Source organism: Lagopus muta, chromosome 8 (genome assembly GCF_023343835.1).
Source record: "Lagopus muta isolate bLagMut1 chromosome 8, bLagMut1 primary, whole genome shotgun sequence".
In the NCBI taxonomy this organism is placed as follows: Eukaryota; Metazoa; Chordata; class Aves; order Galliformes; family Phasianidae; genus Lagopus; species Lagopus muta.
Genome location: NC_064440.1, coordinates 11,492,727 through 11,520,589, shown reverse-complemented (window position 1 = coordinate 11,520,589; position 27,863 = coordinate 11,492,727). Strand labels below are relative to the sequence as shown.

Genomic DNA, 27,863 nt, shown 5'->3' with positions numbered 1-27,863 from the left:
ATATATAGAGAGCATAAAATTAATAGATGTGAAGTTAGTATTTCATGTGATTGTTCAAAATTATTTTCATGACTTGAGTTCTTCAGTGCATACAGCAGCTCGGACGGTAAATTCGCTTAGTGCCTAAATGTTTGCTTTTGTTTTAGATGGGAAGCCTGAGTTTCTAAATCAGTTCAGTGGCTTGACCTCATTTACCATTTGACATGCATCTTTAGAACTTTTAACTTAAAGCTAACTAAGTTGTCAAGGAAATAGATGAAGATACTAATACGTATTTACAGATACGTTGGTAGTTCTCTCTATCCGGCTTTACACTTTGGCTACTGTATATAAATGGTTTACTTCTATAGCAATTACTGTTCCAAGCCCTGTACTAATGCCTTGTGTAATGCTTTCCCAAAACGCTTCAGCTTAGCCACACAGAATTGAGTTTATTTCCTCAGTTCTCCCTGAGTGCAGCAGTGTACGTCCAACTCTTCCTTGAGCACCGATAGCCCTCTGCAATAAGGGTCTCTGTAGTTGTGCAGGTTCCTAAACGTAATTGATGATGGAGTTGTTCTAAACACTATTAATTCATTTCCTTTGAAGGGAAGTGTAGATTCATGGACACCCTAAGAGCTATGTTAATATAGCAGACCTTGTTCTCAATAAGAATATCTGTGAAAGCGTGCTTGTAGCTTACAGTGCAGCTGATGCAACTCCCTCAACCTGTGCTGAGCCTACTGCAGTTCCTAAAGCAGATTTTCCCGTATTTCTGTTGCTTTTCCCCTTCCAGTTCCTGTGCCTCCATCAGCATTGGCAGTGACCTATGAGCCCAGCCAGAGTGGTTTGGATTGGGTGGGCACCCATACTGTCAGGTGATAATTGTCAAAGTATTTAGTGCGTGGAGAGGTTGGGATGTTGCATTTGAAACATTGTAAGAAAGAACTTCAGAATCCATCTCTCCCTACCACATCGGATTTCATGTAGAGGAGTGTGTTTGTTCAGGTGCTTTACAGTACACCTTGGATTTGCCTATCCCAGCCTACTCCTGCTGGTTTGTTTCAGTAACATTAGATGTTCTGTCACAAAACAAAACAAAAAAACAGCTTTAATCTTTCACGTTTTTTCATACAGCAAAATGCCATGTTTAGTGTTTTCTTGGCAAAAGTAATGATGCGTATTTTCAATGTGCATTAATTTAAAAGGTCTGCACTTCAGCAGTGCTCTCATAAATAGTAAACTTGACTGTGCAGTAAGAAAGCTACGTGGAGGCTTCTACTAGAGAGTTGTAATTGTAGACGTGTGTAGGTACTAGTTAAAACAGGAAGGTCTGTCTTTCTGGAATGGTCTGCTAGGGTCACTGGTGAAGATAAAATCCAGTCTTTCCTGGGCTGTGTTGTGTGACTGTGTGCCAAAGTTGATATGCTATAGGGATCGTGCCAAGTAATGTGGGATTTAAGGGTTGCTCGTTAATTAAAGGAGTTTTTTGTCTTTTAGAGTTGCATAAATGAACCTTTCTTCTAAGAATTTCTTTTGTTTATATATTGATGTTCCTTGTTTATTTGTACCGCCGTCATCATTTTTTCTTTATCTCTCACATATTAATCCATTTTCATACCTTGATGAGAGAAAGTCTGCATCAGAATGACTGGCACAGATAAAGGAGTCCAGTGCTGTGTTGGCTCTGGTTAAAGATGCAAGCTCAGTGATGCTGACAGTGGTTAGTGATAACAGGTGTAAGGAGCTGGCCCTGTTTATACTGAACCTTCCTGGTGCAGATTTGTAATAACTGGCAATAAATTGGTTTCTGTTTTGCTTGCTTTTTAACACTGTAGATAGGGATGACTGTAGGTTTTATTTACTATGACATATAGCTAATTTTCAATGCTCTTGGTAAGCCTTGGTGTGTTTCTCCTTTTCTTGTGGTAGTGAAGACAAGGATTGACTAAGGAGGCAGCTGGTGTATTACAGTGTGTTGTGTAAATTCCTGCGTTCATTGTCATGGCAAAAAAAAGAACAAGCATAAAATTTGAAGTTATGTGAGGATCATGTTGTTATTAATGTATGGCATGTAGATAACAACCCTTATTCCAATGCCAGTACCTGATAAGAACAGTGAGATGTGTGACCAGCGTGGGCTGCTGCCACTGACTCACCGTGCAACGACAGGCAAATTGCTCAGTTTTCTGCATCTGCTTCTTCTGTTTCTTAAATGAGAAATATTGTTTCCCAGTAAAATATTTGAGAGTCTTGGATAAAAAGAGGTTATTTTTCTTGTATGCCTCGCGAGTACGTAAATTTGAAGCAGGAAAGTGCAGCACATACCAGCTTCTGTGCAAGTCTCTTACCAGCACAGACAGAATGATGGAGTCTTGTTCATTACGGGTTGTGTTAAAGCATCTCATATTCCTGGAAACCTTAGTAGAACACAGACCAAAAGAGGTGTTTAGGTCTGATTTCATACTTGTTTGTATTCTGTTCAAGCCCTTTTAGTTTTACTATCTGTCTAGCTAAGCACAGATTCAATAAAATGTCTGATGTGTGCATTGATTATTGACCATCTAGTTTTCTCCTATATGCCAGGCACTGTGCCACCTTCAGATGAAGTAGTACAGGGAGCCTTATAGGGAAGTTTTCTGACAATATTCATCGTCTCTTTCACGTTATGTTTTTGGCTGTGTTATTATATCACTCAATTTTCATGATCCTTTGGAATACTTGACCTTTCCAGCACAATCTGTGTTAGCTTTATAGTCTTAATCTCTCTCCTGGCACCTCCTGAAACAAAACACAAATTAATGATGCAGATACCACAAAACAAATCACATGCTGCTTGTTTCTTCCCAACTGTTCTTCATTGTCATTGTTTGCTGTATTGTATGCCTGTCCTTGTGTATTCTGTGGTGAAAGGGACCTAAAAAATGCAGGAATTTTTAAGGGGGACAGTGGCAGATAAGTAGAGAAATGATGTTAAGGATTCAAATATACAGAGGAAGGTTTAGCTAAACATAAAAAGAGCACCACTATTTCAGCGCTGACAAGTGGATGTTAATTTTTGGCTTTGATGCATGGTTTGGATTTAATGAATTCAGGCTTATTTTGTGATAGTCTGTAAATAGCTTTGGAAGTGGTGGAGGATACATGAGATGTCTGGTCTCTGGCAATGCAGGAGAGTATGTGCCATTGGCTCTTTCTGTAAATGATTGCCCTTGTATTTCTGCATCTTCATCTCTTTCCATTGAATTTATCATCCTTCATCCTGCTTTAATTTACTGAATTTCTTACACTTTCTTTGCAACAAGTGCCTGCTTCGACTTCATTGTGATAAATAAAAATAATCCCATTGATTACTGTGCTTAGTGCCCCATTTTATCCAGCTGTCCTGCCCCACATTCAGTGAATGCACAATCTGAAACTTCTGTTTAGAGTTTCCTTTTACCTTTTTCCCCACATTGTGACTGTTATCTACGCTTTTATTTTTCTTTTTGCTTTTCATGAAATGAATGATCTTCCCTTGGCTGCATGCAATACCTCAACTCTGTTTTACCATTTGGACCATGATTCTGAACGAAGGCGCTGCATCCTCTCCCTGTGGCCCCTCCTGTCTTCCTTGTGCTGCCGTAGTGCTTGAACCACACAGTGAACCATGGCGGGGAGTTGGTCTGACTGAAAAATAATGTTGCCAAAATTGTGTTGTTTCTTAATTCTCCGCTCTGGGTTACCATATGGCTGTACAAATGGCCGTGTCAGCAGTAGGGAGAGGATGATGCAAGGCTGGAGACAAGTGGCCAGACACAGGAGTAGGTCAGGAATGCTGCTTCAGCTAGCAGTGCCAGGTTATGTCAAATAAAGAGTTCATCAGAGTAATGCCTAATAGTCCCTGACATGATCACATCTTTTTGAAATCCTGGTATCTGTGGCTTTTTTCCTTAACTTCTTTCCCTCTCCCCCATGTTGTTCAATGCATTTTCCAAAGCTGCTTGTTCACGTCATTCTTATCATTAAAAGTGATCAATAGGGGCGTCAGCAAAAGAATTACAAAAAAGAAAATCTGGAATCTGATTCTGGAATGTTGAAATATGTGTTTTAATTTAAATTACAAAACTGGACATCTTAAATTACATCAACTGAGACATGCAAGTAATACAAAATAGCATCTTAATTGCATGCTCCCACAGTTGTCAGGTAAATAGACATTCTTGCTGGATCCGAGACCATATGTAATGGTGCATCTGCCTGCATTTGAGTGTCAAAATGTTTCAACTGAAATAAAAATATCTTTTGTTGTTCCTCAAAAGTTCACCAATTATGTTCCTTCTGTTCCTTATTCACTTGTATCTTGGGAAAAACACAAAACAAAACTCGATGTTCTTGAACAGTGTGATATGCTCCATTAATACAGATTTTCTGAAGCTTTGCTTTGATATTCAGTTGTGCATGCTCTTTCAGGAAGAGATGATATTAATTATCCTCTGGTCAAATCACATGAGCTAGAGTTTATCACGTTGTCCTTGCCTTCTTTCTGACTATTGGAATCCTGATTATTGACCTTCAGAATTTCCTTTTGTTTCTAGGACAAAAGCGTCAATCTGGTTCTTTTGAAAATTAGACTCTGAAGTAAAACAAAAATCTGAGTTTAATATAGAAACAATTGTGTGTTTGCTTAGACTATAGGTGATCATTTGGTGTTACGATTTTTTTCTTTCTGGTAAATAGGTTGTTCTCCCAAGTTTATTATCAGCATCTGATGCACTGTCCTGCTAAGGGTGAATTATTGAATTCTGGTCTCTAACTCCAAAACAGAAAATGAAAGCAATGGCAGGTAAAATGTAAATATCTGTGACTTCTGAGCATTAGTCCTCTCACTTCTATACCATCCCTCAAAATATACCAAGGCCTTATGATATTGTGTGTGCATTCCCCAAGCTGATACTGCTGTCCTGGACGCACAGTGCTCCCTGTCTCAGAGGTAATGTTGGCTGCTTCCTCCTATTCTTGATGGTTGCATGTCGTCTTTTTAGTCTGTATCCATCCTGTTCTGGTACCTCCCAGTAACATGGATCCTCCTGCAAGCTCTTCTCCATAAGCCATTACCCTTCTGAAAAGATGGCATGATCTTCATTCAGGAATTGTTCTCTAATTCCTGGGATAATATTTTTCTTGAATTTCTACTAGCAGAGATGGTGATTTTATTTTCTTTACCTAAATATTACTGTCAAACAGTCAGCTTAATATCTCTCCCTTGTTGCCTTGCATAGATTTTGTGTACTTCCCATAGATGTCATACTTTTATCTGCAGCTGTTTTGAAAATGGGCACCTAAGTAAAAGCTCTCTAGTCTCCATTAAACCAGATAGTGTTCCACTGCAAAGCAGTTTGTATACTCTGAAATTTCTCAGTCGTATCCAGCAGAAAATTGAAAGGGGCTTCTTAATGAAGACAACAAATCAGGAAAACAAGCTAAGAACAAAGGTGAATTTCAGATAAATGTTCAAACAACTATAATGTTAAAACCTTCCCTATCACCTGTGGTTAAAAATCGAACTGTCCATGGAATTTCAAGATGAGATGTGAAAACCAGCTTTGTGGCATCATTAGAACTAGCAATGTAAAGATGGCATAGCTACTCCTACTCCATCTTCCCATATTGTGTTTCAGAAGTGTCACAGCAAGCTTACAAAATGGTTTACGAAATATAAAGTGGCAAAAGTATTTCTGGTTGTTTGTAGATGCGAGTTACTTTGCTGTAGTGACCACCATATGCCAGAGATGTACATGCAGCATAACCTGTTTTTTTCTAAAGCCTACCACAAAGAATGCATAAGCTGTGTGTGTTTGGGTATCTGTCCTCTTCAGTTATTTATTTTGGATTTCTTGAGAGCTAGATGAGATTTTTCTGCACTTCCATGAGCTCTGTCAGCACTTGCTCACTCTACTTGGCACCTCTTCATTTCTCTCCTGTTTTTTCAGCAGATTTTCTTAGAGGAAAGCAGATGATCTAACACTGAACAAATTCTAATTTGTGTTTCTCTTTATATACTTTGAGAGGACAGATGGACAAGTCTGTTATTTAATAGTGCTTCTTAAAGAATCAGCACAGCTCCTAGCAGTCTGCCTGCCTGTCACCAGCAGGCGCAGGCTTCTTGCTAGTTTTATGTTAAATAACAGGGATTTCTGCTCTTGGGATTCCAGCTGTGACTTAGAGAACAGCACGTTTTTGGATGGACACTGTGGATTCCTCATACTCTTGGGTGGCGAAAAAAGTTATTTTTCTTTGAGAAAGTTTTGGGTGACCTTCTGTTGAATAATCATGCTGTGCTGGTCCTTGGAGAGTGGGAGCTTCTTTTCAAAGGGGTAAGGCTGCGATGGTGGTAAACTCTTCAGCATATAGCCTCTGTCTGTCATATTCATTATTAAGAAATCCCTGATGCCAGCTCTTGAATCTGAAAAGGACAAGCTTTGATTCATTTCTTCTTTACGTTTTTCTCTTCTCCACTGCCTGGAGGAGCAGTAGGTGCCTGTTACAGTCCACCACTGTTTCACTTGTCCTTAGCATCACTGTGCCCAGAGACCAAGGGATCCAGTTGGAATCACACCGCTTGTGTACTCTGGCTTCCCAGTCTCCAGTTTCTGACCATTCTGGCGCAGAAGAGAGGGTCCTTTCCAGTGTTGGCCAAAGCTGGGATGACTTAAACATTTATTGGAGTGTGTAAGGACCCATGGAGCTGTGTTTTTTTACTCTTCATAGCTTCCTGGAGATGTTCAGTCCTTCCTAGCAATGGGTCACCCTCCTTCCTGAGTTGCAGGGAACAAATTACATGCTGTTGTCACACGTTTCCACAGAAAACGTCAACAATTTCACAGCAGACTGGGGTGTTATCAGTATTTACTCAGTTTCCTGACAATTCTGGGCCTGTGGAGCTGATATTGGCAGCCCCATTCCAACGGCATCTTTTCGAGATGGCTAGTTGCTATTTACCAATCCCTTGCGACAGATACTTGCTGGTGACTACTTATTCTCTGGTCAGAGCTGCTGGGCTAACAGAACTGGGTAGTGGTTTGCTCCTGACTTACCACGCTTTGTGTCTTTGTGTACTTGTTATGAAAGAATTGGTTTCCAAGCAGAACTGATTGTGATTGGTGATATTGTGGTGAGAACACATTGCTATTTAAGTAGTAATTGCATCTTGTCACTGAGGATGGCCATTTGTGCTGCTAGTGTCTCTGTTTTTTGGAGAATGTCTCTTCTGCACATCTATGGGAGTGCAGCAAAGACCTTATTCCCTCTGCTGAGCAGAGAGAAGCTCCTGCAACTGCTTCAAATTCACCTACAGTGCAGTGTGTATGTGAACAGAAACTGGAGAACAGAGGGAACCCAGTTATTTGATTTCTTTCTTAACAAGTGCATTCTATACATTGCCATACGTCACTCTTCTTTTAGTCTTTTAATATTGGGATGTGACAATTGATGCCTTCCAAAGCACTTTGGCAGCGTTAGACTGCATGCGTGCTGGAAGGCTTAGTTAAAGCAGAAACTGAGTTTGTGGCATTGAGGTACTGGGGCAGGATGTGCACAGGAGGGCACACCATAAGGAGCTCAGATAATTGACTAATGAAAAATGCCTCATGCTCAGAACTGGCAAACAGTGTTCTTGAGTGATGTTAGGGCACTGTTACTGCTAATAGAGTATGGAAAAATTAATTTATATTAACAAGAAAAAAAAAAACCTGCCAGTAAAGCTTATTTTTTTAATTATTATTTTGTAGTGGTATTAAATAAGAGAATCTGATGAGTTGTATTTAAAGCCCGAGAACCTATCTTTACTGCAGTTGGGAGAAATATTTTCTGTAGGCAATATAAATAAGCTGCACTTCTAAGATAATACAGCTTATCTATTGGCTAAAAAGTGTTTGGCATAGCCTTTTTTATTTTTTTTCCCCCTCTAATAGAGATGTTGAGTCCTAGTTTATGAAAAAGCTTTGGAAGAAGCAGTCCATGGCTGCTGTACTGATGCTGCCTTATAATAAAAAGTCTCATAAAAGCATTATTTTTAGGATGTTGTACCTTTGTCCTTTAGGGGAAAAATAATTCCCATAAGAAGCAGAAGTTTTACTTTATGTCAGAAGATTGCAATTAAATTGAGGAAGCTGAAGGCATGTTTAATTTAACTGTAAGAGTGCCTGTAGAGGTGGGTGTAAGACAGGTTGGCCCTGACTGCAGAGGCACAAGAATGAAAAGAGTTTCCAAGCGTGGTGCCCACCTGGAGCAGTGCAGGTTGTGCCAACTTGGAGAGCTTGTCTCCTTTTAATGCCGTCTCTGTAGATTCATTTGTGTGGGGTTATGCTGTTCCTTCTCCACATGATTTCTGCAGTAGATCCACTTTAAAAAATGAATGTGATCTTTTATCTTCATGGTGTCTCTTAATACTTATACAAGCTGTAAGTTCTATTCTCGTTTTAGATATCAAAAAGCTTAGCTTTGGAAAGCTGTATCTTGTTACTGTCAACATGCTTTTTACATTATGAATAGACTTGCAATTAATCAGTTTTCCTGCGTTGTTTTCTCTCCCGAAGGTTTTATTTTGAAGGAGAATCATCACTAAGCATTACTAGGCATTGAATTAGTTCCCTTTGGACAGATAGTAGGGAAATGAAGGAGGATGATGTCCTCATGCCCAGATTCATGTGGGTTTCATGATTCATGTGACTGTGAGGCTCTTTAAGTGGAAGTCATTGAATATGCAGGTCCTTCACTGATTTTTCTGATTGGGGGGAAATCTTTTAAAAACCTTTTGCTATTTTCTGTAATGCGGTGTAAACAGTGATGTCCTTTCACAAGCACATGGAAGGCTGTTCTGTCTGCTGTGCCCACCTCAGGTAAGTAGGACACAGAACAACAAAGATAGGGGTGGAACAGGCCAGAGAGAAAAGCTGAAAGGTGATAAAAGAGGTAGGCATCATGTGGAGAAGGATTTGGACTGTGAATGGAATTGAACAGTAGAAAAGGGGGATTGTTCAGCCTTGAGAAGTGAAGGAAGGAGGGAGATGGAAGGGATCAGGAAAACTTGAAGAAAGGAGAGAAATGATGTAGAGCTGATGGTTTCAGTAATTAGCCTTGTAGCTTCAATGTGGCAACTGCATCAGCTTGTGAATATGTAATGTGCAGGCCCTGTGTTTGTGTCTGCCTTTCCAGGGGAAGCAACAGTGGCCAAAAAGCGCCAGCCTATTTTAAGTTATTTTTAAGAACGAAACATAAGCAAGAATTGTGAGGAGTTTTAGAACTGCGTTTTCCTTTAGATAAAACATAAAATCTCTAGAAGAGCTTACTCTGGGCATTTGGGAAGCTGAGCTAGATTCTTCATAAAAAGTTCATGTGCATTGCTTTTGAGTTTACATGATCTCACCAGTATGGTTTCTCATTTGTTGTCTTATGTCAAAGCTTTCCTCCATTGTTCCTTTTTTGTCTGTTATATCTGATTGATTTCTTTTTGGCTTTTGTTAATCTTTTTTCTTCTGTACTGTGTTTTGGGTCTATGCAGTTGGTCACCTCTGCACCATGGAGAAGGGGTTAACAAGCAAATGCAGCTTGGTGGTTCTTTGTAATTTCTGTGCATGTTAGTGTTGCTGGATCTGATCACACCTGATTTGATGTTGAATTTTTCCCCAGAGACTCCCTGCGACTTTGGGATGGCTGACAATAGGATGAATTCCAGATGTTCCATCCTCCTGCCACCAGCAGTGTCTTGCCTGGGGCATTATTCAGAGGGAGACACTGCAGCTCTCATGTGCTCTGTATTTTGAGTTGGTTCTTTCACAGTAGCTTCTGTTCCCCTTTAGAAAAAGGAAATGAATCTGTCCCAGAATGTTGACTGCTTGGCTTTGAGCAGAAAGCGCTCACTGATGGCCTCAAAGGAAAGGTATTCAAGGAAGCGATGACTTTATTTGCTGGCAGAATAGCATCTCTTCCACTACTTCAGTAGAAAACAGTAGAGATTTGAATTCTTACCCATACCAAAGGGACAAGAAGCTGAGAAACTTGAGTTCACTCTGCAAATCTTTGTTCGTTAGAGACTCTTGCTTTTACCATCTCTGTCGAAGGACTTCAATCCTTTTAGCTTCAGGGAGGCCTGGAGGAGTTTCAGAGTCTGTCAGAGATTCACATCTCAGCATACCGACGTTTGTGCGGTGTGCTGATGAGAGGGGCTTTCTGTGTATGATGATTATTTCAATTACTTTACCAGTGCAAGTCCATGTGCAACTAAAAAGTGAATTATTCTCCAAAATAGTCTCAAAAGTTGGGCGGAAAAAGTGCAGTCTAATTTTAAGTCCTTCACTGTGTTTGGCTTGGGCCACAAGTGTGCTTGAGAATGTAGTTACTTCCTCAGTGTACACATTGTAACATCATTTTCTTTCTTAATTTGTTTGAGCTTTTGCCTTGTCTTTGATAGGAGCTTTGGCTAAATGTCAGCAGTCCCCATGATAGCTTTTAATGAGTTTCCAAACATTGAATGTTTGGTATCGTAGAAGTATATTGATTTTACGGTCAATGAACGTGGCTGAATATGGCAAAATGAGGCTTTTCTTAATTAAAAAAAAAAAACAAACTGTTTTAACTTCTGGTATTCGTAATGTGGCAGCTCTGCTGGAAACGTGCTCACCGAGGGTAGCATCAGGTCTCCACTGTCAGTTTTCCATAGACTACCATATGCTTCCAGAGCTTGTTCCTTCTGTTATGAGTTTGAAATGGACACACATTTGGTGGGTACAGTAACTCATTACCTAAAGCTCCTTCTCATTGGAAATGAGTTGTAAGCCCTTAGAGCAGGTCAGGCCCAGCCGTTGTGGTGCTGTTCCTCATGGCACCCAGGCTGGCTGTAAGGTAGTGCATTGTGACTTTCTCTTTACTGACAGCCTGGGCATTAGAACTGCTCTTTGTTGGCTGCAAGAGTATTTGTTCCACGTGTTTCAGTGGAAAGGAAGATTCAAATGTGTTCTTTTTTTGTTAAGCGTTTTGTAAATCTTCTGTATACTGGAAGGTGAATTAGTGTGGGTTGAAGGCTCTTAAACCGATCTGCTGCTTCAATCACTTGACTTTAGGAATACAGCATTGTTTTTCTCTTTGATTCTTAAACACTGAGGAAAGGCTAAGATAGGCAGTTGAACTGCAAATGTTATGTAACATAGCGCATATTCATTTTTTAACATCAAACTTTTACATCTAAGTAGAGCTAACTTCACTGCTAAAACTAAACTTTACATATAAAGATAAATTTATCACTTGATTAAGACTTCAGAGATAAACTTTTATGGTTAAGTGATTTTTATCGCAAAAAAGTAAATGTAAGTTATGAGTAAGGAGTGGCCAGAGCTGCAGCCTGCTGGATGTTTTCTGAAGACAAATAACAGATTATTTAATTACAGGCAAGGTGTTGTCACAGGTGATGAGCTCTTCCCTTGTTGGTTTGCTGCCAGAGTATCAGCTCTTCTTGTTTTTTTAATAGCAGCATGATAAATAATAGGGTGGCATAAAGCTTGTCATAGTCTTTCATAGTTTTGTAGTACTTTCTCCTTTTAATAACTTGCTGCTTTTGAGCTCTGTCACATGCTAACTCCAAGTGTGGGTGCTTGCTTGTCCTGCTCAACTGTTTTATTCCAACTGGAGCTGTGATCCATTTATTCTGTTGTTTAGTTAGCTTACTGGTTTGTAGTGTTGTTGTGCTCCTGCTTCTTTGGGACATGAAGCTTCGTACTGAGCTGAGCCAATGTGTTGAAGAAGCTCTGGGGTCTCTGTTTTGCTGAACGTGAGTGCTCTTGAGGAGAAGCTGTTTGCCTTCTCAGAACACTGAAATGTAGAGTAAATGAATGACTGCATCTCAAGCCAGCAGTATCTTTTCTTGAGTGGTGCTGGTTTTAGAAGTTTTCAGGTCTGAGCAGAATGCTCAGGCCATTTTTCTCAATAGAATGTTTTACTAAATGCAATGAATGATGCTTACTGTTTTCATATAGGAAACACGTGTCCCTTGCCTGAGAACTAATTCACTGTTATGTTTAATTAGAAGTCAGCTTCTTTTGTATCATTATGTGAGAGGTAACTGTCTGGGCTGAGATGAATAGAATATAATTACAAGTTTTGCCTCTTTGAATTTTACTTTCTCTTGGGTAACATGGCGTGACTTCATTTTGGTGCCGGTTTGTGTTTAAAAATATCCTCTTTCAAAGTTTTGTGGCTGTTCAAGTTCCATTCCTGCTATTTTTGCCTTTACTTTTAGAAGGTGGAAATGTAGAGATGTTTTTGTTGCAGTATCTTCACAGTTAGCCTTGGTCATGAGCTGCTGCTTTCTGCTCCATTGGTAACTACTGCAGTTTTTGTTAATTTTGTGGAAACTTCCAAGTAATACTGTGTAATTCTGCAGAGAACAAAACTACAAGGAAAAAACAATAGCCATTTTCAGGAATAAAAGCAATAAAACTTGAGTATTTTCAAATCTGCTCTGATAAGCCCTAAGAATTATAAACCTCTTAAATAAGGTTGGGGCATTGCCATCCTCTTGCATTACCTTTTCTCCCAATACTGTTTTTACAGAAGCATTGTATGCTTCTGTAAGTTTGTCACCTTCAAAAGAAAGAAATGCATCCCAAAAGTGAGGGTAATTTTTCTTTCTACATGTTTATCTACTGAGTTTGTAGAGCTTAAAATGTTTGAAGTGTGTAGAGTCCGGGGTCTGAGCCTAGAATTTCAGAGGGTCATAATCCCTGACAGAATGCTGTGGTTGAGGTCAGCATGACACAGCTTTGGAGAACCATTGGGTTGGCTTCATGTTGCACCTCATAAGAAATACAGATGGAATCATGCTGTCTTTTTTTTCTGGACAGGATCTATGAAAATGACCCTTTTACAGAGTAGATTTTTATAGTTTACAAATCTGGGAAGCTTAGACCACTTCGAGATCACTTGAGAAGCAAAACTCCCCCCTCTCCAGGTTCTTCTATTTTTATTTCAGGTGAGTGATTTTCAGGTTTAACTGCTAAGTTACTTGAACACAAGCAATATTTTCATTGCCAGATTCAGTCAAATCTCTGTGAACTTCTAGTCCTCTTGGGTTGGCTTGAAAATAGAAATTGTTTCCTATAAAGAAAAGCTTTCAGAGGAGACAGAGGTGAGTCAGAAAAGTACTTATCTAAAAGCGGCTTTAAGTAGCAAAACTGTGAAATCTCTTTAAAAAAAAAAAAAAAAAAAAGTATTTGAGATGCTCTGAGTTTCTGCACAGGTCCATCACCAAACTTGCTCTTCCCTGGGGAGAGAGCATTGAGCTCTGGTGCAGAGCTGGGCAGTGCAGGATGGAAGCTGAGAGCCAGGGCATGGCTGGAGTGAGGTCACTGCTCTGGGCAGCGCTGCTGGAAGGCTTTCCTTGGCTTGTTCTTTGTTGGAGGAAGAAGCAAAGTTGACAGGAGTTTTCCAGGCAGGTAGCCAGCCAGCCATTATTTGAATGTTCCCAACAGAAAATCGATGTTTTTTTGGCAAAACTGAAATTTTCCATGTGAAAATTTCTATTTTATGGAAGTGGCATTTCTGATTAAAAACTAAGTTTGATGGAGAGTGTCCAATTAGTTACATTCAGCCTCAGAATTAGCATCTGCTGTGTTTAAGTCTATTGAAGGTAGTTTGGCTCAGGTTTAGTTATTCTGAACAGAATATACGCAGACAACTTTCCTCCCTCGTCTAATACTTCAGTTCTAGTGCCAGCCAAAATTCAACTTGAAGTTGGCTATAAGTAGAATAAAAGCTTTTTCTGAATTTTACCGGTTTGTTTTCTGTCTCCAGCTTCAAAGGCTTCATAACACAGCTGCCATGACTAGAACTAATGCTGCCCATTCAGCCAGCTGCTATGGATTGATCTGTGTGTATTCCAGTGGTTGGTAACCAGATCTGATTTTCTCCATTGCTCTTTTCTGTTAAAGCTGCCTTCTGGTAATTGTGGATGAGGCTTGTTGGGTATAGAGAATGCATGACTTGTTCTTTTACAGTCATATCAAGTTATAACATGCAACTTTGTAGCATACAGAGGTGTTTTTCCCCTGCTTTATCTACTCAGTTGTATCCAGTGGTTGAAGGCCAGCAGTTTGTATTTTATTTTTTCTCTTTTGGCTTCTTAAACTATGTTAAAAATGCAGCTTCTGGTTTTAGTTTATCTGAACTTGCAGTGATTTCAGCTTTTTTTTTTTACTTTTGGTGAGCAAATAGTTTAGGCTTCCCAACCTTACAGTTGCATGGAAACTAGAATTTCTTTTTAGTGCAAAATCAAATTTAAAACTATTTAACCTATTTTAGGGAACATGTTAAAAAAACTTACTGCGAGTTTATTTTGGGAAGTTTCTATCAAGACGATATTTTGGTAATGTTCCTCTATAACCTCCATTTATTAAATCCTATTATAGAATTGAGTCATGAAACCAAAATAAGAAATCCAGCTTTGGGAATAGGAAGTGTTGTATTAGCAATCATCTGTGTTAGGGTCATGGACTGCCATTTTAAAACATATTTTCAAATAAGGGCAGGTTCTGAGTCTAATCCACTTGAAATCATTGGAGGTGGAAGTGAGTTTGGAAAGCTGTTCTGTTCATTCCTAATAGTCTTTTAAAAGAATAAAAAGCCTCCAAATATCATAATCTAGCAGCTGCGTACCAAGAAAGAGGTGATTTGTTTTATTAATACATTTGCATATTTATTTATAATACTTAAAAAATAGAGGGGTAGTTAAATTCACCATTCTGTGATACTTAATACTCTTCTTCCTCATCCTCTGTGCAGGCAGCTTTATCCTTTTCTGCCCTTACACAAAGAACATTGTGTGTGGGAAGGTGCGGTGAGCTGGGCCTCACCCTGGCTTGCAATTGGCTTCGGTCAGCTGTAAAATTTGGTTGTTTTAGTGTTCTGGCCTCCCTGATGGCTGTAATGACCACTGGGGACCCATCCAATAACATCTGGTAATGATCTGTTACTTATTGTGACCTTGTCTCTTCCCTTCTTTGACTTCCTGCAAATTCACAGCATCTGTTTTCATATTACAGGCTTGAAACTACCAATATACTCTAAGATGTTCCTGGCTTCAGCAGCACGCTCAACTTCCTCTTGCGCTGTTATTCTTTTCCTAAAGTGTTCCATAAAGCTGTCACACTATGATCAAGTGACTCCTTAGAGATTGGCTCTAGGTTGTTGTTTACAGAAAGCTATGAATGCAGAATGGCTTAATAGAGAGATAGCAGCTCTGTTTGGGCTCGTTAGGGTGCCTACGGGTACACCGGATGTAGCAGGTTGCCAGTCAGAATGTGGTATGGACTATTCTTGGATAATACATTTGAAACTTAAGATTGGATTCAAAGTGAACCACGTTGAGCTTATTTGGAGTCTAGATTTGTAATTCCATTTATTTTCGTTCTATGCAAATTTTCAGTGTCACCTCAGGTCATGCCTAATCTGGAGCAGCTTCCAAGCTTCCCATACTGTCCTATTTCAGACCCAAAGAAGAGAAAGTGAGAAGCTGAGTTTGAGGCCTTGTTTCAGAGCACTGGGTGTATGGCAGTTCAAGTATAATGAGTATTGATGTTAATTAGTCAGAAGCATCACTTATAATAGACTGTTCTGTTAGCTGCAGTCTTATTCTTGGGGGAAGGGAGGAGAGCAAGAGGGTACTGTTGAGTTGAATGGTTTAGTTTTCAGATGAAGCAGTAGATTGCTGTGGTGCTACTGAACTAACTTTCTGCATTCTGTTATGCATGTTCCAGCTTTCTCTAACTGATTGTCTGCTATCCTGTGTAGGGTGACCAAATACTTATTCATATTTTCATTTATTATTTTTATATTGGAAAGAATGCAATATTGGCAGTGATGGAGGAAGACACTTCATCTTGTAGTTGCAATTATAAAAATCCCACTTGATGTCGTGCAGCAGTTGCTCAGATTTGAAACCCCAATCACAAGTAGTATTGTAAAGCATTTCCCAAGGAGGGGTTCATTTACAAAAAGTGTCTTCAAATAATTTTAGGACTGAGAGTAATTATTAAATTAGTTGTCAAGCCTGTACCAAAATCCACAGCCAATCCCCCAAAGCCACACACATGAAAGATGTTGTAATATGTTGTATAAATCTTCTATATTTTCTTTGCACTTCTTGTAGTTCTTTTCTCCTAATTGAGTTATGTGGATAATGTTAGTATCTGCATCATCAACTACATCCACACTACATTATATTTCGAGGATTTTCTATAAGTCCAGCCTACTCTTCCACCTGTTGTATCCAATTTGTGTGATGTGCTGGTCCCAGATCAGCAGATGGGCTGTGCAGTGGCAGTAGATGTCTTCTGGGTCACTAGAACTTGTAAACAAATTGGAAAGCATTTCAGAAGCTTTGCTCTTAATCTGGCAGTGCAGTAGGTTCTTCAGATTAGCCATGAAAAAGAAAATTTCTCATGTCCTTGCATGCATTTGGGCATACTGCACTATACGAAAGTAGTTGTCTTATGTGCAGTACAGGCTGCTAAGTCTCTTAAAGTACTTTTTACTTTGAGTCAGCAAATCAGTTGCGCTCTTGGATAAACTAAATTTCAGTTAATTACTTTCTTAACCAACTGCTTAATTATTAAGCTGCTTAAAATGGGTTAGTTTATTGTAAGCCAAGCAAGTTGTCATTTTACAGTTTTATAGAAAAGAATAGAGAATGCTGAAAATTCACATTGGAAGCTTCTGTATGCTCTTTAATGCCCTAACCAAGCAAGTATCACAGGAATGTTCTGCCCTTTGATAGGGAACACTCCCTAGAATTGCTTCATTGCTTGAAACCTGAGCTGAGGCAGGAACTGCACGGCTTACTCCCTCTGTAGACCTGAGAGGTAAGTGGAGTTTCATTGCACAAGTTCTGTCCTTCTCCGATTTCTGTAGCAGCACATGCTTTGGATTATTAGTTCAAGTGTGTTAAGTATTACACCCTTAGCAGAAGGTCCTGAAAAATTACAAGCAGACACCTTAATTTTTGTATGCAAAAATTAATCCAAAGGAAATCCAGTTTAAACAATTCACTGTGTATAAAAAATATTTTAGTTAATGTGAGTTAGGATGTGTAACCTCAGAAGGAATTGGTAGCCATCTGTGTGTTTTTTCTGGTATGTTTACAAAATGTCCAGCAAGATCAATAGTAGCTGCTCAGGAGAAATTGTATTCTCTGTATTCTTGATGTGTCCGTGCTTAATGGCTGTGTCCTTTTTTATATGTACGTATGTTGACAGAGGTTTAAATATGCTTTGTGTTCATATGTTTGACCACAGAGCAGTTACATGTGGTAGCCCTGACAGATCTTACAGATCTTAGAATGCAAAGAATATTTTGTATGGCGATGAAGGCATTTTAAAGTAAACCCTACACACTTGCATAGTTTCTTTACTGACATGTGGAGAAAGGGTATGTTTGAATGTCATCTGCAGAAAATAGTCTGTATTTTGTCACCTTCCTCTCTTTTACTTTTGTGGCTGTTACATTTCTATTTAGTGAAAGCAGTTCAGGATCAGTTGTTATACTTAGCCGTAAGGCTGTTTTGTTGTTTCCTGGAGGAAGACTGTCTAATACGGAATGGCTGTTGAGGCTACTACGTACGGTGTGTTGGCCACACTTCATTGCAAACACTGAAACTTCAAGATGCAGTCTTGACATGAAGAAAGCATGCATGAATGACTGCTGTCCACTATGGAATTGCAGACTGTGGAGCTGTGTATAAGGAATATCACTGTATGTGTCCTATGCTCATCTTCATTGCTTAAGAAGAGTGAGAAGGCAGTGCCATGTTGCTTTCCATGTTAGTTGTGCTTCTCTTCTGACCAGCATAGCTACTTGTTCCCTTGGAGAATTTGTTTGACCATTTCCTTTCTGTGCACTGGAGTAAGAACTGCATCACTGTCTGCAACTGTTCAGTGTTTGGTTGGACTGAAAATCGTCTGTGCTGGGTCTGCAGATTGTGTTTGTGAAGGTTACTGAATGTTTGCTTGGTAGTGAAGGATTCTGAGGATCACAGAGGACAGGTTTTCTTCATGCTCAATGGGGGTGAATTTGCTGTTCTGCTTGAAACCCAGAGCATTTCTCTGTGAGTTAAGTGATGGGGAAGGAAGAAACGCTGTCAGGGTTAATCAGCAAACAGAACAAAAGTAGGGTGAGAATGGGCAGCAAAGATGGGATTTGCCTTTTTGTTCCCCTGAGGCATGGTGTGGGCTGTTGAGAGAGAGCCCCAGCTCACTGCCCCGTCGGTTCTGCTGCTGTGCAATAGATGGCAGCAGAGGGGCAGTCTGACATGGGAGCGTATATGGAGCAAAGGGATGGAATCGAATTCCTCTGTGTGGAAAAAATGGCACCCATGGACATTCATTAATGCTTCTGAAAATTAGTAGAGACCAAGCAGCGCGGTGCGCAGTGGTGCATTGCAGCAGTGGGTCAGCTCTGCTGGTGCAGCATGCAGGCTCTTGTTCATGACAGGCACAAGTGCACAGCTAATGGTGGTGACTGTGTTGAAAAATACTAGTCTGTAGCTAAGAGTTTTCCCTATCAAGTAGTGTTACTGTGTTCTTTGTATTTGTTGTAGTTCCAATGGAAATAAATAAGGAACATTACTTTCAGAGTAACATACATAATAAGCAAACATGCATAAAATTTTTCAAGGTTTTTTTTTATTTGCAAAATAAGGGAAACTTTTACAATCAGTTTGGAGAATGTTCTACTATTTTTTAAAGGTATTTATTATTTCAATGTATTGTCAACTTAAGTTCTGGGACTTTCTGTTTGCTTACGCCCTTATCAAAGTATGTAGAAATAGTTTGCCAAGTGTGTAATTAAGTGAATTACAGGGCCTGAATCTGGCAAGTACTTAAGAATGTAACTAGTGTCATTGGACAGGACTAATAGCATACTGAAAGCATGCATATAAGCACTTTGCTGAACCAGGGTTGCAGGATAATCATTAGAAACTCACTTTTGAAAACTGAAAGTCACATTTCAACTCTTGGATTTCGTTTATCAGCACGTAGCTCAAGGTATAGGCATCAGTTGATTCCCATTATGTGGAAAATAAGAGTAGTTTGTGCTTTTAAAGTAAACACAGAAATCCAATCAGTTGGAAAAATAGAAAAGAAATGACACGTGGAAGATGCAGTAGTTTAACAAACCTTTATCTACTCATATTGTAAGGCTAATTTGCTTATCACTCTTGTCTGATACTTACACAGTGAATACGTAATCCTTGCAGAATAATGCACCGAAGTCTTCATGTGCATGCTCTGTTCTTTTTGAAGTCATTCTCTATACTTCTGATGTAAGATGTTTTCTTTGCTTTTTTGCACTGAAATTAATTTTTAATTACCTCTAACAGTGGGAGCTTAGTGTAGCCTTGATGCATGGCAATTAAAAAGCTTTTTGAAGTGAAAATGCTGTTCTGAATCATTTCATAATAATAAAAAAGAAAAGAAACAAAATCACCAATCACAAGCAAAACAAAGATCTTAGGGAGGGAGTGGGCAATGAACAGCAGCTGAAGGACTTAAAGAACTGAGTTTCTTAGAATAAAGTTGTGTTGTAATTTGTAAAACGTTTTTTCACTGTTAGGTACCATGAACTTAATATTCATTCTTTCTTTCGTACGTAACGGAGATTTTAGCAATAGACTCACTGTGTTGACTTCCTTCAACATACTGCATCCTTGACTTGCATTTTCTAACCTTTTAATTTTGTTTTTGTTTTGCCTAAAGACCCTGTGTGGACAGTAATGACCGCACGTTTCCGATTGCCTGCTGGCAGAACCTACAATGTACGAGCATCTGAGCTGGCACGAGACAGGCAGCATACGGAGGTGGTCTGCAACATTCTTCTCCTGGATAACACTGTACAAGCTTTCAGAGTTAATGTAAGTAATCCGATGACAGCAGTGTCACTGAGCTTGCTTTCCTTTGCTTGATTTGTATAGGTAGAGTTTGACTTCCAAAATAGTATTAAGTATGGAATACAAGGGAAAGTTCTGTTCAGACAGACATGCTCGTACTTGTGCACACCGGATCACTGCAGACTTAGTCATTCTGGCATCCTTTGTAATACTAACATCTTAATTTCAAAATGGAATATGCAATGTATAGTTTATTTCTGGTAGTTTTCTTTATGGACTGAATGTTGTACAGTGAAAATGAATTTAGCTTTACCACTCAGTTGAATGAGAAGCAAGGTTTGGTTTGGTTTGCTTTTTTGTATTTTGAGAACCAGTAACATATAATGGCAGATCCTATTTTCACTGTGTTGCTAAGCTAAATATGTTCAACCATGTGGATGGTTATATTTAGTTACTGTTACCATCTTATAGTACCTCTTTGCTTTTGCTTTCCTCAGATTTTGTTATTGTTCTGTACCTCCTAATGCACTGAGGATGGCAGGGAGGAAAATAGGAAACTTGTTGAATGCTGAGGGCTGTTACTGGGAAAAGTGGATACTTTTCCAAATGAGCTTGGAATACATTATTCATCAGATTTTGTGATTGGTAAAAGAAATAAAAATGAATATGTTCATATTTTACGCATAGAACTGCAACCATTTCCTTGAACTGCTTCATCCCTTTTCCCCTCCTTCCTCTGCAGTATTTCATTGTTATTCTATACCTCTTAATTCCTCATCCTTGCTAATATAGTTTCCTGGTCTGTGCTACCTGCTAAAAAGCAGGATGGGATTGAAGACAAGCATCAAAGGTACATGGGAAATTGGAAATGTTGTGTTTCAAGTGCTTGTGTTTGCAAGATGGATATTGGAATGGAAGTTTTTGTATTGCTTTTTTATTTTTCCCATAAAAATTCAGTAATATAAGGAGTAGTTGCATAACAGTTATGGGCAGTGATGCTTGTTTTTGATGTAGGTATCCAAAATCTACATCAGCTCTGAAGAGAATGCTAACACCTGTGTAATTCTAGCTAGCAAGCTGGACCAATCTGGGACTAGTTGTCTAGAGAACAGCCAGTCCTGTGTAGTCAAGTATCTCTCCTGAGAATGTGTATAGTCCTTGAGGTTCTAGCGTACTATATTTTTTGGTTACATGGATCACTGCTTATTGCTTAGTTAGACCAGCCTGGGAGTTTAGGGAATAGAAACTTCATATGGGGCTCTAACTTTTGGTTCCATGTCTTAGCCTCCATCTATTTGGTTGCTGGTGATGTTGTTTAGCTGTTTGTTTGTTTCAGAAGTAAGGCCATAAGAATACCCTTAAGTTTTGTATCCCACTAACATAGATGGTACGTGGATGTTCAGGGTTTATAGCTGTGTTACTGAATTGCGGTTGGCGCAGTGCTTGACAATAAATATTAATGGTGTTATTTTCAGAGTGGGGAGAACAAAGATAATATCAAATAAATTAGCATAGTGTTTTTCTCCTGGGGTTTGCTACAGGTATGCTAATGGTTTTAAAGTTTAATTACCTGAAGTATGAAGAGCTGTATTAATAAAAATGTACTGAAATGATATTTCTCTTTCAACAGCAGAGTACTGATCACAGGCACTGTCTCTTGATAATGTATATGACATGTTCTAAGTTCAGATTTTAAGCAACCTTTTCCATTGATCTGCAAAATAGGCAGATGCTCTGCCTACTAAATGAGGGACTCCTACTTCCACCACAGAAAGCATACTGCCTAAAAGGCATAGCTGCATGAAGTGAGAATGGCTGTAGTTAGTAACCTGATGACAATGATTTGCATAGATCTCCTTCTTCAGGATCTTATTATTTTTAATTTATTTTGATTTGTTGTTCAAATACCTCAAGTTGTAGCTTTTCCACGCAGGCTGACTTTGCAGTATTCCCTGAAAATCAGTACAAATTGATCACACCAAACTTGGGGGAAAACTAAGGCAAGATAGATGGTGTGAAAAGTGTGTTATACTTCTTAAACTGTATTTAGTGATGTCTAGTATTGAGTTGTTCTGAAAGGCCAGTATTTGTGAGACATTTTGCCTTTCATAATTTCTAACAGGTATGCATGAAATCCTAATATTTCGGCTCAGCAAAAATGTTGGTGTTTTATATCCAGCTGCTCAGTAATTATTATTGGCTAACTGTTCATCATTCAGTTGTGGAAATAACTAATTACAGTGAACCGTGTTGTGTTAAATGCTGGATATCACTCATTGTTTTTATATTTTTCCATTATTCTTTGTTTTAAGAACTATTAATGTTTACCCCTAAGAATAACGCACATTTCTTTGTTAAACCCCCTGTATAAATTTGTGTTTTTCATTAAAAAAAGGCAAAAATAGACAGTTATTTTCCTACTTTCTATAGCAGCTGCTCACTGGTTGAGATACTGTTGCAAATATTTTGGACCTTTCACAACAAACAGGATTGTGACCTTCCCCTGCTCTGGCAAGCTACAAACATCAATGTATAAATATCGAAGACAGGTTGAGCTGAGGTCTGGTTTTACTAGATGCTTATCTTTGTTTTGTACTCAGAGTAAAACATTGTCATCAAAACAAATTCTTCATGTTGAAACTTGTCTCTTCTTAGCAAATTGTCTGCTTTATTTCAGGAGAAATGACTTTCACTCTTCATTCTGCCTTTTAGGGGCACCTCCATTCATAGTTTGGCTTCTTTGCTGCCATGAAATGACATTTGTGTACCCGCTAATTCAAAGTGACCAGCAGGTTCTAAACTTTCAGTATTTTTTTAATTAAGAAACAATTGGGGTTAGATAGTTTAGAAACGAGGTAAATTCTCACATTTGGGATTTTTTTTTAGAACAGAATAGATAGCTGTGTGTTCCTTGGAGAAGTAAATGCAAGTCTGCAGACTCCAAACGTCTCCTCTTTTCTGTTAGCATCATAACTTCTTAGTTTGAGTCTGATTGAAATCTAAATAGGGAAAAATGCCAAGAAGTAATTACTACTGCTATGTAATTTTAAAATTAGTTTAATTTGTTGAAAAAATTGTACTGATTACTGTTTTCAAAGTATTTCGGAAACTCTTAATTCAGCAAAGATGTAACTGTTTTTGGGATTGTACATAGAAATTGTCTTGTGCACTTGCATTGTCGTGTATTTGTTATGCTGACATCTGTGGGTTTTTTCTTGTTTTCATTTATTGCAGATGGAATTTTTTTGTTAGCGAACTTTTTATCACCATTGATAGTATTGATTGTTTTGTTAAACATTAAGAAATCTTTTTCTTTTTTTTTTTTCTTTTTTTTTTCTGGTAAGTGTAGCACTTAAATCACTTCTACTTAGCTAGATAAATGGATCTGAGATACATGGCTTGTGTAACTTAAATATCCAGCGCTACAGCTGTGTTTGCCCTGCTGGCATCATTTCAGGCATAATTTGTTGATAACCATTTTCTCTCTCTCTTTCTCTCTCCTTTTTAAATTATTCTAAAATAAATAGTCTGCCTTGTTGGAATTTTTATCTCCCAAATAAATGGCTTAGTCTGATTACTCAGCTTCGGTGTATTTTCAACAGAATGAAAAAAAAAATGGCTTTGATAGGATGCTCTTTGATGTGAACAAATGTCTGAATTTGACCTGTAGATTTTTCTCATTTGTGGATATTAAAGCCTTCTGACCTTTTTATTAGACAGTTTAGATATAAATGCTGTGAAAGTAAACTATTTTAGCTCTTGTCAGGAGCAGGGTTATTTGGTAGTAGGGCAGTAGTCTTTTCTGTTATTTTTCAAAATACCTTATTGCCTACAGTAAACAAGGCAAGATGCCTCTGATATCCATTCTAGTATCAGTAATACTTGTTTGGAACCTACAGTGCTGTTAGAAGTTTGCTTGGTGCTGGAGAGGTAGAAAACCTGGGTGGAAAGTCTATCAGTCAGAATCAGCTTATTTGAATTAGTTAATGTAGAGTAACATTGTCTGCTTTGTCTGTGCCATTAAACTGTGGAAGCAAGCACTTTCAGTATGTTGGCTCATTTAGATTCAGGAATAGGTTTAAGTAAATAAGTAAAAATAAAAATAAGTAAAAATAACTTGTGCAGGCCTGAGAAACCTTTTTTCAAAATTAGGTGTCCCTAACGGGGCTATGAAGTCCTTCATCAAATCCCAGCCTCTTTTCTTTTTCTCTCCAGTTATCCTTTTTAAGTATCAAATTCTGTTAATGAACGGCTTTTGGAAATAACCATGTAGCTAGCTGAGAAATTAGAAGTTTTCATCATTAGAAAATGAACAGGAAGGAAGATAATTTCTTACATGTGTTTCAGAAAGAGAGATGGTGTTCTTCTTAAAAGAATACTGCTAGGATACACATCGTGATGCTTAAAATGTGGCTTTGTAGAGCACATCTGAAAGAATGTGTTAGTACTCTACTAGAGTAAAGTTTGTGTGTCCAATGACTTTTCCATTAAACACCCATACGTGTCGTCTTATTTGCAGAAACACGATCAGGGACAAGTTCTGTTGGATATAGTCTTCAAACATCTCGATTTGACAGAGAGGGATTACTTTGGTTTACAGCTGGCGGATGAACCCACTGATAACCCTGTAAGTCAAATTTATTTTATAAATCATGACATTAATTTAATATGTGGGAGTCGTGCTTTATTCTTTACAAGATACTTAATTGTAAAATTTTAATTTGTTCCTTTTGGTAGGTCAGATTTTCTACAGGAGCACTATTGATTTTTGATACGATGGATTTGGTGCATGATGTGATGCATTGAAAAGTACTGCATCTTGTGGGATTTTTTTTGTGTGATACCCCACACAACTGCTCGCTACGCACTGACTGATACCCAGGCAGGCCCAGAGCAGCACCCCCATCCAACTTCCCTCAGTTTTATGGTTTCTGCATGATGTCATATTGTATGGAATAACCCTTTGGCTGGTTTAGGTCAGCCAGTTCTTCCCCCCCCACCCCCCAGCTGCTTGTGCAACCCTAGCCCACCCAGGACAGGACAGTACAAGAAGTTGAAACATGCTTGGCTCTGTGCAGCACTGCTCAGCAACAAATAAAAGCACCATTGTGTTATCAACATTTTTTTTCCTAAAGCTGAAGCATAGCATCGTACCAGACACTAGGAAGGAAAAATCAACTCTCTCCACCTGAAACCAGGACAGTAATGCATCAATTTTCATATGTGTTTATTTGATGCACTCGGGAATGGTATTTTCACTGATAATTTGGTAGATGAGAGACATGGTAATAGAATAGTATTTTTACAAGAAGGTGGAGCAGGATTAAGAAACTGAATTAGGGAGATATATTGATAGAGAAAAAGAGTGAATTAAGCAGAAAAATAGCAGTATGTGTCATAAAGACAATGGAGGCAGGGTCAAATCAGCTGGCATAAAGAATAAATCAGATGACGTGAATTAATTAAATAGCCGTTGTGAAAACTATCTGACTTAATTAGTAATCAACATTCAAACAACATATTAAAATAGACAAATGTTAAAACTGAAAGAATAGATGATGCCTAGATAGTGAGAAATTGAGAGCTTAATGAACGTTCAAGGTTTTATTACCACAATTAGTGCATTTGGTGGTGCCTCTTGAGTATGTCATTTTTCTGCAGGGCTGGATGAAGTAACACTGCTTTACCTCAACCAGGAGTTATGGTCATTGGTACTGCAAAAGGAAATGCGTGTTTTTGTTTTTCTTAAGCTGGTTTATTTTAGTCTGTGACCTGAGGGGAAAAAAATAAATTCACCTTTGCATTCATGTGAATTGCTGTTCATACTCCCTTGAGCAGCACTTAGGTAAAGAGTTGTTAGCTGTTCTTAAACAAGTAGAAGTCCAAAGTTTACTATTTAAGTGTATCTGCAAGAATGACATTTTGGAATGAAGTTTGAATTGCAGATACGGGACTCCAGAAATGATGGACTGTAGAGGAGCATCACTGTGCTCCTCTATGTGGGTCATTGTAGAGGCAGAATTATTTACAGTGTTGTGCATCCTCTCCAGTTGTCATTTGAGTTCGGTTGGTATCACCAAAAACTAAATGCTGCAAGTCACAAGTGGAGAGTAAAATCATGAGGTTGTGCTCATTAAATAATTCCTTAAAGGAATATTGCTTGTTTTGTTGCATCTAGTTACTAGATTGAATGATCACCATTGGTTGGAATAAGAAATAAGTTTTTTTCTAAAGTTCAGGCCTATTAAAAAGAGGGAGCGTTTTGGTTGTCCTGTTTTCTTTTCTAGCCTGGGTATTTTGTAGGTGTTTAGATCATGATTCCATTTTCCATGATACCATTTACTGCATGATAAGGGCTGTCAGTTCACCACCATGACAGATAAATGAAGGGGACTCTTGAAAAATGAGCATTTGCTACAAGTGTTCTGTAGTCCTTAATTCAGTAAACTGAGTCTCTGATTTACAGGATGGTAATGAAGGACATAGCAGAGGTGATTCTCTGGCAGTTGGAAGAGAATCTGAGAGTCAGATCTGGGATCACTTGATGGATTGCAGTTAGAAGAACCTGAACTGGTTTAAGCAAATTAACTTCACATAAGGATAAATGAGCCTCACAGCTTTTTCCTGTCTCAGTTAGCTAACCTTAGATGATCAGTTTAAAGTATTGCTAGAATAGTTAAACACATGGAGATTGAGATGTAGCCTCTGTTGGGCACAAGCGATGGTCATACTCTGGTACCCTGTTGCGGTAGTGACAGACAGACACCAGGACAGTAGAGTTAAAATCAGGCAAAAAGAAGCAACTGCTCATGTTGGTATCTTTCGGAGTCTTGTTACAGACTGTGGTATGCCAGCAGGATATTTTTGCTTAAAAAGCAAACAAGCAAACAGAAAACCTAATAAATAAATAAATAAAAAATTAAAAGGCAACAGTTTCTTGATGCATAAGACTGTAACATATAATTTTTAATTTATCTAATTCTTGTATTATAATTTATCTTTCCAGAGGTGGTTGGATCCAAACAAACCTATCAGGAAACAATTAAAAAGTGAGTATGTATATGCATTTGGTCAATTCATGCATTACTGTTATTCTGCTTTACCAAGGTACCCTGATTAATTAGAAACACTTCTCTTGACCATAGGAGGATCTCCTCACAGTTTGAACTTGAGAGTTAAGTTTTTTGTAAGTGACCCAAACAAGCTCCAAGAAGAATATACAAGGTAAGTCTAGTTAATTTATCAGTAGAAGATTTTTGTAGAAGGCTTATGTGTTAAGGAGAAACAGGCTTTTTTTTTTTTAAGGTATAACATGTAAATTTTTTTGAATAATTTTTGTGTAGTGTATGTAGGCATCCAATTTTTACCTGAGAAGTGCAGGCAAAAAATATGCATTCCATATAACAAAAACCCTTCATGAAAAAATATACAAATATATGTGCAAAGTGAAATAACTACATAAAGAAAATACTACCAAGTAGAAACAGAAAAGCAGCAGAAAAGAAAAAGGAAGATATTTAGTCATTGATCATCAGTGAATATAAACTTATTTCTATGCACTCCTGTGTGATCTGAAAAAAAAGAATCCTGAGCTTTCTGCATTTTTAAATATCTGTTTCTTCCTGCCACTGTATCTCTGTATGATTGCAGTCCTTGAAACATTGTAAGCTTATTTTGCTAGCAATGTGTTGAAGCTTGTTGAAGAAAATGCTCAATGTGGACCAAGTCAGGAGGTCAGTGAGTTGTGATTAGCTCTTGAAGAAATGCCTCTGATTTTTTTCTAGTCCTCCTAAATAGCATGATTGGACAGATTGTAATTTTTGGATGTCAGCCATCCTGAAAACAGGTCAACCCCATAAATACAGATCGAAGTTATTAAAGATAGCTTTTGAAATTCTGAGCAGCAAAACTAAATATCTGAGTCCATATTTGTTTATAACTTCTGATTTGTCAAATTTTGGACAAAAATGTA

The 27,863-nt window shown here is 38.4% G+C and overlaps 1 protein-coding gene across 5 annotated transcripts in view; it reads left to right on the top strand.

Annotated features, from left to right (window-relative positions):
- PTPN4 (protein tyrosine phosphatase non-receptor type 4) overlaps positions 1-27,863 on the top strand; it is a 98,669-nt gene that overhangs the window by 14,355 nt on the left and 56,451 nt on the right. For 2 of the 5 annotated variants that reach the window (XM_048953769.1, XM_048953770.1), the window contains exons 2-5: positions 19,761-19,915; positions 24,411-24,518; positions 26,898-26,940; positions 27,037-27,115. In XM_048953769.1, coding sequence (XP_048809726.1) covers positions 19,778-19,915; positions 24,411-24,518; positions 26,898-26,940; positions 27,037-27,115 — 368 coding nt within the window. In that variant the 5' untranslated portion in view covers positions 19,761-19,777. Of the gene's footprint in view, positions 1-678; positions 12,983-13,398; positions 16,869-19,760; positions 19,916-24,410; positions 24,519-26,897; positions 26,941-27,036; positions 27,116-27,863 lie in introns of those variants that run through there. The other 3 variants (XR_007378682.1, XM_048953766.1, XM_048953767.1) reach the window with 3 other exon arrangements.